This window comes from Aythya fuligula, chromosome 2 (assembly GCF_009819795.1).
Source record: "Aythya fuligula isolate bAytFul2 chromosome 2, bAytFul2.pri, whole genome shotgun sequence".
Lineage (NCBI taxonomy): Eukaryota > Metazoa > Chordata > Aves > Anseriformes > Anatidae > Aythya > Aythya fuligula.
Window position 1 is genome coordinate 7,009,877 of NC_045560.1, and position 14,698 is coordinate 7,024,574.

A 14,698-nucleotide genomic window follows, 5' to 3' on the forward strand; every position below is an offset into this window, starting at 1 on the left:
TTTCCAGCCACGCATTATCCTCGCCATCGATCTGAGCTTTTAGGTCTGATCGATGAGGAAAAAGGACCCAAATGCCAAAATGCCTGCTTTCCATCGCAGCCCACGAGCGCAGGGGAGGGCGTTACAGGTGCGGGCAGCCCCAGAGAAGCTCTGGGCTGCTGCGGCCTCGTGCTGGACGCTTCCAGGCAGCTCTTCCCCTCGGAGCCAGGGGCTCAGCAGGGCCGTGGCACCACGGGGCTGTACGAGCACAACCGGCGGCACCGTCTCCACCGGTGCGATGCGTCTCTACAGAGGGAGGAAATAATGATAAAAAAAGAAAAAATAAAAACAAACACAGGGATTGGAGTGAAATAAAGCGAAGGGAAGGCGACTTGTGGGGAGGAGATGGGAGCGCAGGAGGCTGGGGTCCTGGAGGAGCGGTGCTGGCAGCCTGCAGGACCACGGCCACCCCTCTCCCTGCAGCCTCCCACCCCTCCAGAGCGCTCCTTATCCCTAAACCACCCCAAAATCACCTCAAAACCCACCCCGAGAGCCATCCTCCGCCAGGCAGCGCCAGGCTTCCTCCGCCGGCCCCGGGGGCCCGCAGCGCTCTGCGGCGCCGCCATGGCGCCCTGCCGGCCTCCGGCCTCCCTCCGCGGGGCCTCAGCAGCCCCCGGCCTCCCTCCGTGGGGCCTCCTCAGGGCCTGCAGCCCCCCCCCCCGGGCCGGTAGAGCCGTTATAGGGCGGCCCCACCACCGCAGAGGGCTTGGGGGCGGCGTGGCCCCCAACAAATCCCCACACGGCCTCCGTTGTGCCCCCCCCCCCCCCCCCCCCCCATCCCCGTGTCCCCTCACAGCGGCTCCCGGCTCTCACCCACGCTCCGGTAGCCCAGGATCGCGATCTTGCGGGACTTGGACGGCGGCATCTTGTCCCCCGGCCGGCCCCGCACCACATCAAGGGCGGCGGCTGCGGCGGAGGAGGAGGAGGAGGAGGGAGGAAGAAGAAGAAGAAGAAGAAGCGGGAGGCTGCGAAGGGGAGGCTGTGAGGGGATGAGGGGGGGGGCGCTGAGGGGAGGGGGAGAACGCAACGGGCGCGGGAGGAGGGGGGGGAGAGGGGGGGGTGAGGCGAGCGCGCGCACGGCACCGGCAACGGCGGCAACGGCGGCGGCCGCACCACGTGACCGCGCGTCACGGCCCCGCCGCCCCGTACAGGGGAATAGGGAGGGGAGGGGGGGGGGGGGGGAAGGTTGCTGCGTCATCGTGCCGCCAGGCCACGCCCCCCTCGTGTGGGGAGGGGAGGGGGGAGCGCGCGCGCGCGTGCGCGGGGCGGGAACGGCCGGCGGCGCGCAACGGTCGCTGAGGCGTTGGGCGGCTGCCTGAGGGGAGGTGGCTTCAGGATCCCCCCCCCCCCGCCGCCGCCTTTTAAAGTGTTTAAAGGCATCTTCCTTTTATTCCAATAGCTCTTTGCTGCTTGTCATACAGTAATTAAGGATGGAAAAGCGCTCCGAGGTCGTCATCTGGTCCAACCATCCCCCTACCACCAATGTCACAACTAAACTATGTCCCCAAGCACCACGTCCAGCCTCTCCTTGAACACCCCCACATACAGTGACTCCACAGCGAGGAGAAGCATGCCCCTTTTTTCGTTTATTAACCTTTTAATCAGGTGAAACTCCAAGCAGCAGCAAGTTTTGTACCTCAGAGAGCAGGTCCAGCGCTCATTGAATACAGAGCTAAAGAAGGGTTTCGTGAAGCAGCTTTGCCCCTCTGCTGTTACTTTTTTTTTACACACATTTCACATTTTCTTGAAAAATAAACACTCGAGTAAAAAAACTGGTTTTCCACGTGCATATTTTCTTTTGGGGAGGTGCATCCATATATCTGCTGTGCAATTCCACACACTATGTACAACTGCACTAAATTATTGCTCTATTATTATTATACTACGTTATGCATTATGTACTAAACTAACCTAACGGTCAGATGATATTAGGGGAAAATGGTCTTGTCCCTGATCTCAGCCACTCATTCTCATGTGCTGGCGTTCCTCTGACCTGGTAAGAGGGCAGGGAAGTACAGAAAACAAACAAACAAACAAAAAAAAAAAAAACAACTACTTGTATGCAAAAGCGATTTGCTCCTGAAGCTGAGATGAGCTTTACGGAGGTACCTGCACTGTGGAGGGCAGCCTGATTATAGCCCTCATCCTCTGGATTATAGGATCTTCAGGGCTAAGTCCTGGTAACCTGTGAATCACCAGATAGCGTGGCCTTCAGTCAGTAGGTGCATGGTGAAAAGACTTATATCACAGAATCACAGAATTTCTAGGTTGGAAGAGACCTCAAGATCTCGTGACAAAAGACGGGCTTGTGTTCTTGGTGGTGATGCTGACAGCTGTGCTGGATGTTGTGTGAGCTCCTCCATGTACAACCTCTCTCCTTGCCAGATATAACTGCACAGATCCCCCCCGTTTCATCACTCTGGAGTACTACACCGTAAGGATTGGTGCAATCCTGTCACACAGATAGGTTTAATCAGGCTGGGGAAGATGAATAAAATGTAGAAAGAAACTCCATCTCTGTGAGCAGTCACGTTGTTGAAAGCTCTCTGGAGGGGGCACCACTGACACTCACTGCCATTGAATCTCTCTGCCGCTGTGCTGTCATCTTTGCACCTCTTCCTTCCGAAATCATGACATTGTCCAAAGTTTGGGCCATTTCCCAAGCCAGAAGACTGGAAGAACTGAGGGAGGAGTTACCTTGCAACAATATTAATGGATTTGGAAACGTGTGAAGTCTGTGGGAGTTGTGCTTTCAACCTCCCTACCCTTACACTTCATATGATTCGCCTGTAGGATGTAGGCACTGTGCTTATCACTCTGAACCTCATCTGCATTTTCAGACACGATATCCAGATCCTTCCACATGCCCAGAGCAAGGAGTGGTAAACACCAGCTTTTTTTTTTTTTTTTTTTTTTTTTTTTCATTTCTCAGGGTTTTTAGCTTGCTTCTTGACACTTTTCTTTTGTCGATTAGACCTTTTCCCTTATTCTTTTTTTCTTATCTCCCTCACCTTTGGGCTGTTGTCTTTTTGTCTTGATTCTGTCAACTTTCACTTGTTCGCTCTGGTTTTTATTTAGAAGAACTGACTACCACAGGTTCCCCCTCCACCTTCCCCTTCACTGCCTCTAGCTGCAATGCAGTTGTTCCACCTCAGGAGAGCACCCAGGCTTGCTCAGGCTGAGGTGGGGCAGGAACCCAGAACTCACCCTTTGTGGCATCTTTTAAATTTGGGAAAAACCTCCAGCATCCACTGGTTCTTTGGCAGGAAGTGACTAATCCTCATGCCATGAGGATCTCAAGCGTTTCATTTTGTCTTGACAGGGGCACTTGAAACAGGCAAACGAGGAACTCTGAGACCAGCTCTGTCCTTTCCCCATATGCGAGGACTTGGTGCTGTCACTGCGTGGCCTTTGAGAGTGCTCTGGGATGGCGCCACAGAAGCAGAAAGGAGCTGATCTGCTCCGTGAGACGGCTGTTGTTGTATTTCTAGTTGGGATAAATGGAAACACTTCCTGGAATGCTCTGTTGCAGAGGGAGAGCACAGCTTTAGCTGTGAAGCATATGTCACCACGTCTGATTAGCGCACTGTGCTGTATTTGGGCTGGTACTGCTGTACATTTTGGGCTGAGCAGCTTCACTTGCTCACTAAACAGCCCTGCCCTGAAATTCTCTTCCCTGAACAACTCCAGGTGCAATCACCGCAACGTGCTGAAGCAGCAGCAGCAGCAGCAGCAGCAGGGCTTTCCCTGTGCCCTCCCTCGCACTGTTCCAGCTTCGTCATTCCTAGAGCACGTGCCAGTTGTCCTGCAAACAGCAAGGGAGTTCAGAGAGCACTGCGATGTGCCAGGTATGCCACGCGCTCATGCTCTGGGTGTATTCTGAGCTAGTTTAGTACCTCACTTCGCCAGATACTCCTCCAAATCAAACGTACTCTCGGCACTGGTTTAGTTGACAGGTTGCATTAATTTTATTGTAAATGAGTCATCAACAGGCGTGCTCAGTGAACACAACACACCAGGTATGGTTTGTGTTTTAAAAATGCGTATATCAAAAGGGAGAAGTGCAGGCACAAGTAGAACATGTATATGTGGTGAGATCAGGACCAGATGTGGCTGAGAAAAGGGAACGTCTGTCTCTTGTTGCCTGTGTCTGCTTTGCTGCGATGGAGGAAAAACTGTGATGAATTTCATTTAGGAAACAGAAAAATACTGAACTGCTGGGTTCTGACAATACAGAGCATCCAAGCCCACGAACACGGTGCTGGTCATATTCCAAACGCAGAACAGCTCCGACTTGTACATTCAGTTCCTGTAGCAGCAATTACCAGTTTAATTACCTGCTCAATCCCCTGGCAAATCAGGACCTTCCTGAGGAATTTTTGAAGTGCGCCCAGTGTTAGCACTGGGCAGGCTTCCACATGCACAGCACACACTTTACTGCCCACAGAGGTTAGAAAGTACATCTAGTTCAGTCTTACCCTTGTTCCTGCTCCCTCCTGAATTTTGACAGCGATCACATTTTCCATTATTCAGTTAGAAACTGGCAAAATGATAGAGAAATAAATTAAGGGACTAATTCGCCATTAAGTGATATCTGCAACTCCAGCCACTGGGGCTCCTGACATCACGGGCTCCTGCCCTCAGCTCTTGGTCCCCAGGGAGCAGGGACACGCTCCAGAAATCAGCACGAGGTGCGAGCGCATGTCCCCTGGTGCTGTTCACTTCAGTGGGAATCAATAAAATTGTCATAAAACAATTTATGACTAAGAAAGAGGCTTTCAAAGCTGCTCTGAAATTAAGACCTGAAGTTAGGAGCAGATCGCAGTGTCTGCAGAACACTCTTTTTGCGTAACGCACGTGATGTGGATGCGAGGGTAGTATTACATTACCCAGAATGACATTTTCCCCTGCAAATTACCCCTGGTAAATGTTTAATGTGGCAGTACAAGGTGTGAAAGTTCACAGAAACTCCTGAAGCAAGCCAGCTACTCCTTGCACTGGCTGGAGAGCTCAGTACGAGCAGCCTGCTGTACGCGAGGATTAAGCACGTGTGGTTTCACTTCTGCTTGGACCAAAACTGAGACTCCAACTTACCCACGCTCAACTGAATCATTCTCCTAAGACAATTTCTAACACCTAAATGTATCCAGAATAGGTCAAAACCAGTCTGCCCTTTGCTCCCTCCCAAGACCGCGAAGTACTTGAGAATAATTATCTCTTGCAGACATCTCTTGCTGGCAAGGAAATGCACAGGAAAGCACAGAAATCAATCATCTGTGTTTTACCATCCTGTTGGCTAAAACAGGATCCGTTTCTGCAGCACCTCACATCCCCGGGACTGAAAATCGACGCTCCCTAACAGTCTTTCAGCAGAGCTGTGGGAGAAACTCACTGCAACCTCCGTCTGCAGCATCACCACCTTGTAAAGAATAGGAGCAGAAGGAATCACAGCTGGCGTCTCAGCTCTATAGCACCGACTGCGTCTGCCCAGAAAATGAAAATTCTGCAAGAACTTGAGCTTAGTGACATTTTATTCATTCTTTTCCCTGGCTGAGAGCTCTTGTGAGCCACGTGAAAGGGACGAGCCTGACATCAAAGCTTTAGCTGCTCGGTCATTTGAGCGTGGTGCATGCTGCTGAGTCATCCCTCCCTTTTCTACCCTCAGTTACTTACTCCTTTCCCTTCCTGAAGCTGCCACAAACATTTTTTTTTTGAGCTCTGTAGTAAACTGATCTGTGTTAAAAAGACATGGTTTGCTTTTGTTTATGCACCAGCAGAGGTACTTGTGCCAGGACAAGGAAAGCTATGGTAAAGTCCCTTTTTGCTGGTACTCTTTCATACTTACAGTTACACTGCAATTCTACTAAAAAATTCTAATTCAGAACTGTATTTTAGAAAGGAAAAATAAAAAATCTCTAAGTACAGTTTTTTTTTATCACTGAGGAGAGGGCGGAAATTCTCTAAATACAGTTCTGCATCACCGAGGAGACTGCTTTCTGTGATTTTGCTAGCCCTGCGTCCACAACATGCGAACAACACTTATAATAATGTTAAAATAAGGAGCCTGTGCGTGGCTGTTTGAAAACTGCAAATTCATTCTGGCTTCCTGCGTGCTGATTTATGCAGACGAGCCCGGAGCTGTCTGGATGGAACAGGGCCAAAAGACTTTGTGCTAAAAAAATAAGTACACGAAAAAAAAAAAAGCATTTATCAGTGGCTCAACCCTGCATTTTTAAAAGTATCTTAAATGTGGGACTGAAGAAAATGCTCACAGCCTGGCACTAGGTGGAGCGAGATGGAGTGATGCATTTGGGCAACTCCCTTACAAGCATCTTGTAGAGAAGGCTGCAATTCAGGCACTGGAAAAGCATCTGTGCAGCTCAGGTGGCATTTGCAGGTAGTACTGACCACGTATCCTCAGCCTGAATTCCAATCTACCACAAGTTTTCTCCTACACATACCCCACAAAGAGCAGGAGCTGCTGTTCCCGCCTCCCGTCACTCCGTGTCCCCAGCACAGGTAATGAGGGCTGGGCTGGGGCCGTCTGCGGGGCAGCAACCAGCACCAGACCCCAAAAGGCCAAAAAGAGCTATTTCAACTCAAATACGGGGAGCACAGCTGGTATTTACCCAGCTGGAAAAGGTGATGTGGAAGACAACGTTCTCCACTTCTGACTCACTGAAGACAAAATTTAAAAGAATGGTTTTCCATTGGGTACTACAAGAACATTTTTGTACACGTGAAAAAAGCCAGTACGAAAAAAATCTTCACACATCCAGTTTCAAAATTTAATTTCTTGTAGGAAGCGAGAAGTTCTGAAGAAAGGGCTTTTCGTTACTATTAAAGACCTCACATACTGTGAACAAACAAACCTGTTAACCCTTTACCTCGATGTTTATACATGGAAAAATAATAGAGCGATTCACTGCCGTTACTCCAGGACCCCGTTCTCACACAGTATTTTCAGGAGAAGTACTACCTGCGTGATGCCACGACCAACAGCTGCCTTTCAGGTTGCAGGAAGATGAGAATGCCCCTGTCTAGTTTACACTAACCCAAATGCACGTACCTTTATACATGCGAAAAAAACATGGCAAGGACTGCTAAAACCAGACTGATGTTGTAGGGTTTAATTTCTTCCATCTACAATTATAAAAATCTCAGCTTCAAACTTTACAGTACATTTACATCAGCAAAACCCCACAGCCTTTCTCACTCCTCAGCTTCTGTACAAGCCGTATACAGTCACAAGGTTCGGTTTAGTCGTACAACCATCATTTTACACTTTGTTACAGAGGAAAATATTGTTCTCCGGCACCTTGTTTCCTCCACAGTGCCCGTGTGTTACAGGACAGAGCGCTTCTGATTCGTGCTTCTGGAATCTTCAGCTCAAGTAACGCGGACTGATCAACAGGACACAGCTTCTGCCACTCCAAGGTTTTAAATAATGAGAAAATCTACCACTTGTTTGTATAACAATCAACAGTTTATTAATGGATATGGTGAAATTTTAGCTATCCACCAAAGATGTGTAAAAAATTGTCATGAAAGTAAAAATAAATAAAGCTGTTTTTAAAATCAGTCTCGTTTTACATCTCGGTTCAGAATGCAACATTTAACACAAAACTGTCATTAAAGTTTTAAAGAAGTCTACTGATCTTCAAATTACAGCTTTTATGACAAGTCTAATGAGAACTGAAACTGATTTGGTTTAGGTTTAAAGACTTTCACATTCAAATACAGTGTCTCGTTTAGCACAATACTTCCTTTGACAGTGATGGGCAACAGTGATGACATATTGCTGTATTTTGACATAAGGCACTATGATATGAATATGCCATACACTTGCCTTATGTCACATATATCCATTGCTGACCAGTGACTTCTGTCAAATACAAAATGAAAAAGTTTCAGAATACAGTGCATTTTAATGAAGGACATCATGTGAAGTCTTCCAGCAAATGTTCTGAAGACGTTTTGAAATACAAGCCTACATTTTAACATAAGCTTTTGTCATGCTGCTTTGTTTTTTTGCGACATCACTGGGGGGGAAGAGACTCATCATCCATCACTAAGTCCCAATACACATCCGCAACCATCCTGCTCTGTTCTATTGCAGTCACTGTTCTTGAGACAAACTTGACCCAGAAACTTTGTTCAAGTTCTCCTACAAACGTTTGTACATTCACAGCAGTCATTCACTTTCGTTCTCCTTTTGTTTGGCACCTGTTAACAGAAGAGGAAAGCACGTGTGACTCATTGTGGATGCTGCAAAATTTGTCTGACCACGTTATCGGAATCCTCGTGCTGGACACCATCTGTGAAGAACACACCTCAGGGCTGCCAACGTGATCAGAGCAAGGAAGGCCTTGAGCCCACTGCTGCTTCTAGCTTCATTGCAAAGATGGAAGTTACTAAAACTGCTTTCAAGTATCTTTACCTTCCCTCCCCCCCATTATTTAAAAGAAGCCCAACCAAAAAGTCACGCCACAAACCCGTCCACCTGTTAGAAGCCAAGCTTAAGCATCAACATGGCCTGAAAAAGTGAGGTCCTACTTGAGAAATAAAAACCCTGTCGGAATTCAGTTTAACTATGCTGTGTTGACAGATTTTTCCTGGCTCAGGGGCAGGTTTTGATGCCAGGATGGATCCAAAGGAGCTGTTCAGCAGAACCGTGCAGCATCTTGCCTCTTCTCCAGGCTCTCAGACTGGCCACATGCTGGGCAGTGGCTGAACCCTGCGTTCAGCTGGCTTCAGCATCCAGCTCTGGAGAGCAGGAATCTCTTGCCAGCAACCTGGAGTTCCTATTTGTAATGTATAATCACCAACACTGAAAAATCCATTAAATACATCCAGTCTTCACATCACAGCTGATTTTTTTCCCCCTCTGGTGTACACTGGTCTTAATTCCTGAGGATATATTTTCCTTTCCAGTCAGGGAAGAGAAATGGACACGTTTAGGACGTGATTTATCTGGTCATTCTTACACATCCACCTCAAGAGCTGAATCACACTGAATTCCACAGACTAGATATATGCTGCAGACATCCTCACTTCATCAGAGAAACCCCAGTGCCTCCTAAAAAAAATCCCTTTCTTCACCCCATATCTTCCAGCAGCACAATCCTGCCCTTTGTTGCTCTAGCAGTAGAAACTCTTCTGTGTGCTGGCTTGGGGTGAGAAAACTCCACGGCTCCTTTGCTGGCTCAGTTTCCTGTTAGATCACTGAGTTAAAGCTCACAGAGGCATCTGATGAGAGCGGGTGCTGTCACACGCTGAGCAACAGAAGCACCTGACCCAGAGTATGGGAGCGGGGGAAGTCCCTCTTTTAATTACAGAGCACCATTAAATCAGCTCGCAGAACTGTATCTTCAGTGTCTGTGCAACTCCCATACAAAAAGCTCTTGGTTGCTCAAAATCCAGATAAATCTCCTCTGTCTAAAGTTTATTTCATTAACAGGAACAAAGTTTGATCATCTTTGTAGATTAGGTGACCTTTCCCTCCAGTCATGAGGGAAATGACCTGGCACTTTCACCCCAACCTTCTCTACACGTCTACCCCAGGAGGGACAGCTACCCCTCTCACTCTCCCTCTCCACTCTCCTTCTAGGAGAGCCTCTTTGACCCATTAAGCTCATTTAGATTTCTTTTTTTTTTTTTTTTTTTTTTTGAAGGACACATTCAGGTCTTTCTGCTTAGCTTGGTATTTTTGAAAGCAAAGTTGTAATCCTTAAAACCTTTTCTGTCTTTGTCACAAAGCTGAAAGCGGGCTTAGCTTTAGTTGTTGTGACACCGAAGCCATCTCATTTACATGATCAAAGTGAAGTTACAATTAAGAACATAAAGCAGATCTCGGGCAAAACTAAACAAATAAAAATAAAACCCAAAACAGCCAGCATGAAGTCACAGAATTAATTACATCTATTGCTGGATGCTCTTGTTAAAAGGGACCTGATCGTGTTAGTAACACACTAGGGATTTCTACTGGAATAATTCCGGTACTCCGGGGCGATGTCCCTGATATCTGTGCCAACAGAACCCACAGCAGAGCTACCAGCTGCAGTGCTCCGAGGGGGTGGTTTTGCAGAGCTCGTGGAAAGCACGCTGGGAACAGCTGCCAGGGCACAGAAATTCCAGGAGATGGGGAAGGTGCCCTGCTGCAGATTTCTACACATGCAACGTTCATCCTGCCTTTCCTGTTAGTAACTAAGACCTCTTTTCTAAAAAAGAAAAAAAAAAAAGACTGAAAATTAAGTGTTTTGCCAGCTTTTTCCTCATGAGAAGTGAAATGTATTGAAAATTATGACCAAACAGTTACAAAACTTTAAAAGCAAAATGTGTTATTGTCATTAAACCAGTTAAGAGCTGCAAGCTGTGCACCACCGATTGATGGCAAACGTTACAACACCCGTACTGTACCTGCTGGCGTGAGTACCAAAGCCTGTAGAATGTCAGAAAGGGAGATGATACCCACAATGCTATCTGCTTCATTCACTACCACCAAACGATGAACCTGCAAGGCAGGGAAAATATTTTAAGATTCTTCTGCTTTTAATTAATAATGAAAGCAAAGAAATGCAAAAAAAAATCATAAACAAGTAGAAACTGAATTTTTGAATCTCACACAGTGATATGAACACGCTGACCCTGCATAAATGAAAATTAGCACACATTTAAAAAGCACGCAGCTGTCTGACACAACAACAAAATTGTATTTGAAATGACAGGTGAGCCAAGATCTAGGTCTTAAAAACACTGCTGCTCTCAGATAACACCAACACTTTTCCCCAATTTACAGGTTCTGCTTAACTTAGCCTCCAATCTCAATGAAATTGAAATCGATTAAGGCTTCCTTCTGAGACACACTTTCTCAACAGAGAGAGTCACAGCACTGAAGCTTGTTATATCCTGACATGCCAGAGCTGTTTCTGGCCTAACCGTCCTCACAGGGCTACAAAACTGCAGCTGAGTGGCAGATTGCTTACAAAGTCTGGATTTTGCATGAGGACAGAAGAAAGGTTCCATTTCCCTACAGGAACTCACTATCAAGGACAACTTGGAACAAATTTAGATTTAAACTGCATTATTGAATATTGTGCTTCTCCTTACAGCTCTGTCCTATGGGCTACTTTATACTACATGACTTTTGTTCTAACTGCAGGGCAAGTAGCAGGGTGCTGCTATATCCTGAGGCTCAGCACCAGGAGCAGCCAACAGCAGAAAAACCACTGCAGAACTGGGAGAGTGCCCAAATCTCAGCCTTGACACCAGGGCCCAGCACAACTGGGCACAAGGCTGGGTAACTGAAGACATCACGGCTGAGCCAGCTCATAAAGAAGTGAACCTAGGAAGGGTGTTTGTGAAAAAGGTGAGAGCCTACTCCTGGTTTTCTCCTTGTGTAAGCAAATTCTCTCTCTTCTACTTAAAGTCATCAAAAATCATCAAAAATGTAATGGCAAAACGTAAGAAGAATTTCTCATCTTTTCGCAGAGCTAATAGCAAGAGAGATGCAGTAGTCTTGATTTAATGGATATGTTAATTTATGGCTGAGGTCAACCACTTCATTGCCAGGCTGATACAAAAAGAGAAGCTCTGATGCATTTGAACAGTCATACCCTCCTGACACAGAGGGGAAACAAAAGGAGTGGCAAAGTGAGAGAATATTTTGCATTTTCTTTTTGATGAAACCACGCTGGCGGTATTTTAGGTGGGTACATGCACATTCTTAGTTTTTCTTCTCAGTGTAACGAATTCAAGAAAAACGGACAATACAGTTGTTAATACAGTTCTTTCATTCCCAGTAAGATCAAGCATTTGTCTGACAGCTAAAAATAGCATCAATTACTGCCTTACTTGTAGCTTGGACTGACTCATTTTTACATATAATCTCACTATGTTCAGACTGAACCAAGGGGTAGGAGTTGTTCTGAAAACCCAAATGTCTAAAGTTTCTTAGAATATTAATAAGATTAGCCACGTCTGGAACCTGTACCTCAGCAATGCTAAAATTACTCATCTTCAGGATGAAACTAAGCTGATGCAGGAAGTTGGAAGTAAAAATTGTCTTATGTAGGTTCTGAGGGGTTACTCACAAAGTGGAAATTTTACTCATATTAAGTACATGCACAGTTACGGCCCTGAAGCTGAAAAAAGAAACTTGTAAAATTGAAGAAGTTAAATCTCCTAGATGGAGTTGATCACACCTCAGAGAGGACTGGTAATACGGATTTTCTTCTGCAGAGAGGCATAACAGGAACACCTGCATACTCCTGCACCTCCACGTATAAGAATGGAATGTGTAAGAATGTAAAGAATTGAAAAAAAAAAAAAAACAACACACAGAAATCATTTACAAGAGCAGTTGGTGAATTCTTTGTCACAAGAATTTATTTTCTGGCCTTGTTTCACAGTATTTGCATGAGAGCAGTGTGGGATTCCATATGCATCCATTACATTTCCTGAACAATGGGCCAAGCAACCCAGCTATGAGCTGGCATTCAAAGAATTATTTCCCTGCAAAACTTGCGGCAGGCTTGGAAAAAAATTGATCGTTCCCAAGAAAAACAAACAAACACACACACACAAAACCAACCAAACATTAACAACTAAAAAATAACCCTCCAAACAAACAAAAAACCCCACAAACCCCAAACTCCAAAGCTTTGAGCATTCACATTAAACTAATATAAGCCAGCAGTGCAAATAACTAGACATTATTACAGATTGTGTTTTACACGTTCCTTGAAGCATCTGTAAGTTTATATATCAAATTGATACCTACACATGTAGATACAGAAAAAATATTTCCTTGAAGTAACCAAAATAACCTCAAAAGGATAAATTTGCAGTATTTGGTCATACAACTTTTAACTTACCGTGAAAGAAAAAAAAAAATAAGCCAACTCACCTCAGCCTTCACTATTCTATCAACAATGGTCTCCAGTGTTTCCAGCATACTACACTTTACAACACCTTCAAAATACTGAGAACGGTGCTGTAGGGCTTGCGTCACCGTGATATCTAGGTTATTATACGTTTTTTCAGCAGCAAGATTCTGAAAAACAAGGCAAAGACCTCACTACTTAGTAATAAAGTACTCAGTAAAGTAAATATTTTGGCATTGAGTAGACACATTTCTGGGGTAAATTGAGCCTCTTCCAAGTCCCATATTAAACAAACCAGATGCTCTTCAGTTTCAGTTTTTGGGAACAGTCAAGCATGCAATTATGTTAAACACCATATGACAGGCTGGATTAATTGAGAATACTGTTTTGTGATTATGCAGTAGGCTAATGAAAATCTCCTTACTTTGTTATCTGATATTTGGCTTGACGGCACTCATCCTGCTTTTGCCTCAAGCAGTAGGAAAAGGTAAAGATGGAGTTCTACAGATTTCAGAATACACAGAATACACTTTAAGAATATACCAGGTTTGGATTGTTTTTTTCACAGGACAGGTGAGGACACCAACTGCTCTGAGCCATACAGTAGATCCAACTAGAGAACAAATTTGGTTTCTTTGCCTTTCGTATTTGTGGGCTCAAACTCCCTCTCCTGGACTGTGCTGGCACTGCCATTTGACATAAATTGTTGTATGTAATTTAATAAGTACTATGGAATAATAAAAAAAAGAAAGTCCATCACCAGTAAAAGCAACAAAGTTAAAAGATTAAATTAAACATTTCCAACTTGCATTCTAAGAATAGTAGCCTGCTTGCAGCAAAAGGACTTTGTCCAGACTAGCAAAAGTCTTCCTTGCAGGAAGGATGCAAAGGAAATACATTTTGTCTTACCTGAGTAGGAAATGAAATTTACTGATGAGACAACACTACTGGAATCATTGAAACAGATACACATCGAGTGTACATAGAGGTCTATAGTAAGTAGATGACCCTGACAACTGGAATAGCATTAACGGGGTGCACTTGAAGAATACTGAGGATATGCTCACACAACTAAGATCTTACAGAATATTTTGCTATAGTGTAAGATGTCAGCCTGATCTAGATCAACAGAAAAATCTAGATGTCCTAGTCCTTCAATCAGAGGATAACTATTAACAGACATTTGCATCTAGTGAGAGGCAAAAATCATCCCCTATTACCAGAAGATAGACATGAAGCAACGAAAATGCCAGCACAAAAAAACAAGTAAACCTTCCATGAAAAACCATATACCAGTGTGGTCGCCTGTGTTCAAGAATTAGGCAAAGAACAGATGAAGAAATAGGAGTGTCCTGTTCAGGAGACTCCTTGTCAAAACGTCATGCAAGAAGTGCACACTGTGTAGGGTGAATTGAATCTGTCTTATTCAGTTGGCTAACTAGAGCCTAAGGAACAAAATAGCCACAATCGATATATATTAACAAATTCATTTCTAAATGCTTACTACATATAAAATATGTAATAGAATATAAAAGAAATACTTACTATTACATCAAATTTGGAATAAATATCTACAACTTTTCCTAGAAAGAAAAATATACGTTAACAAAGTGTTTCAAATATGAAGTTCATTTTCTTACATCCTGTTTGCATGTTACCTTATCATTACACAGAAAGCAAAGAGACGAGTCAAGAAGGAAAATGGAAAAAAAAACACAAACAAGACAAAAAACCCCCAACTCATGATGAGCTCTTTCAGTCCCATCAACCTACAT

The 14,698-nt window shown here is 44.9% G+C and overlaps 2 protein-coding genes across 4 annotated transcripts in view; both read right to left on the reverse strand.

Moving 5' to 3' along the window:
- RHEB (Ras homolog, mTORC1 binding) overlaps positions 1–1,023 on the reverse strand; it is a 40,705-nt gene extending 39,682 nt beyond the window's left edge. Inside the window, exon 1 of the mRNA XM_032181222.1 lies at positions 853–1,023. Coding sequence (XP_032037113.1) covers positions 853–904 — 52 coding nt within the window. The 5' untranslated portion in view covers positions 905–1,023. The remainder of the gene's footprint in view (positions 1–852) is intronic.
- Positions 1,024–7,148: 6,125 nt separating this feature from the next.
- PRKAG2 (protein kinase AMP-activated non-catalytic subunit gamma 2) overlaps positions 7,149–14,698 on the reverse strand; it is a 209,317-nt gene continuing 201,767 nt past the window's right edge. For all 3 annotated transcript variants that reach the window (XM_032180954.1, XM_032180955.1, XM_032180956.1), the window contains exons 13-16: positions 14,469–14,506; positions 12,947–13,093; positions 10,459–10,552; positions 7,149–8,265 (exon numbers count right to left, since the gene is read on the reverse strand). In XM_032180954.1, coding sequence (XP_032036845.1) covers positions 8,234–8,265; positions 10,459–10,552; positions 12,947–13,093; positions 14,469–14,506 — 311 coding nt within the window. In that variant the 3' untranslated portion in view covers positions 7,149–8,233. The remainder of the gene's footprint in view (positions 8,266–10,458; positions 10,553–12,946; positions 13,094–14,468; positions 14,507–14,698) is intronic.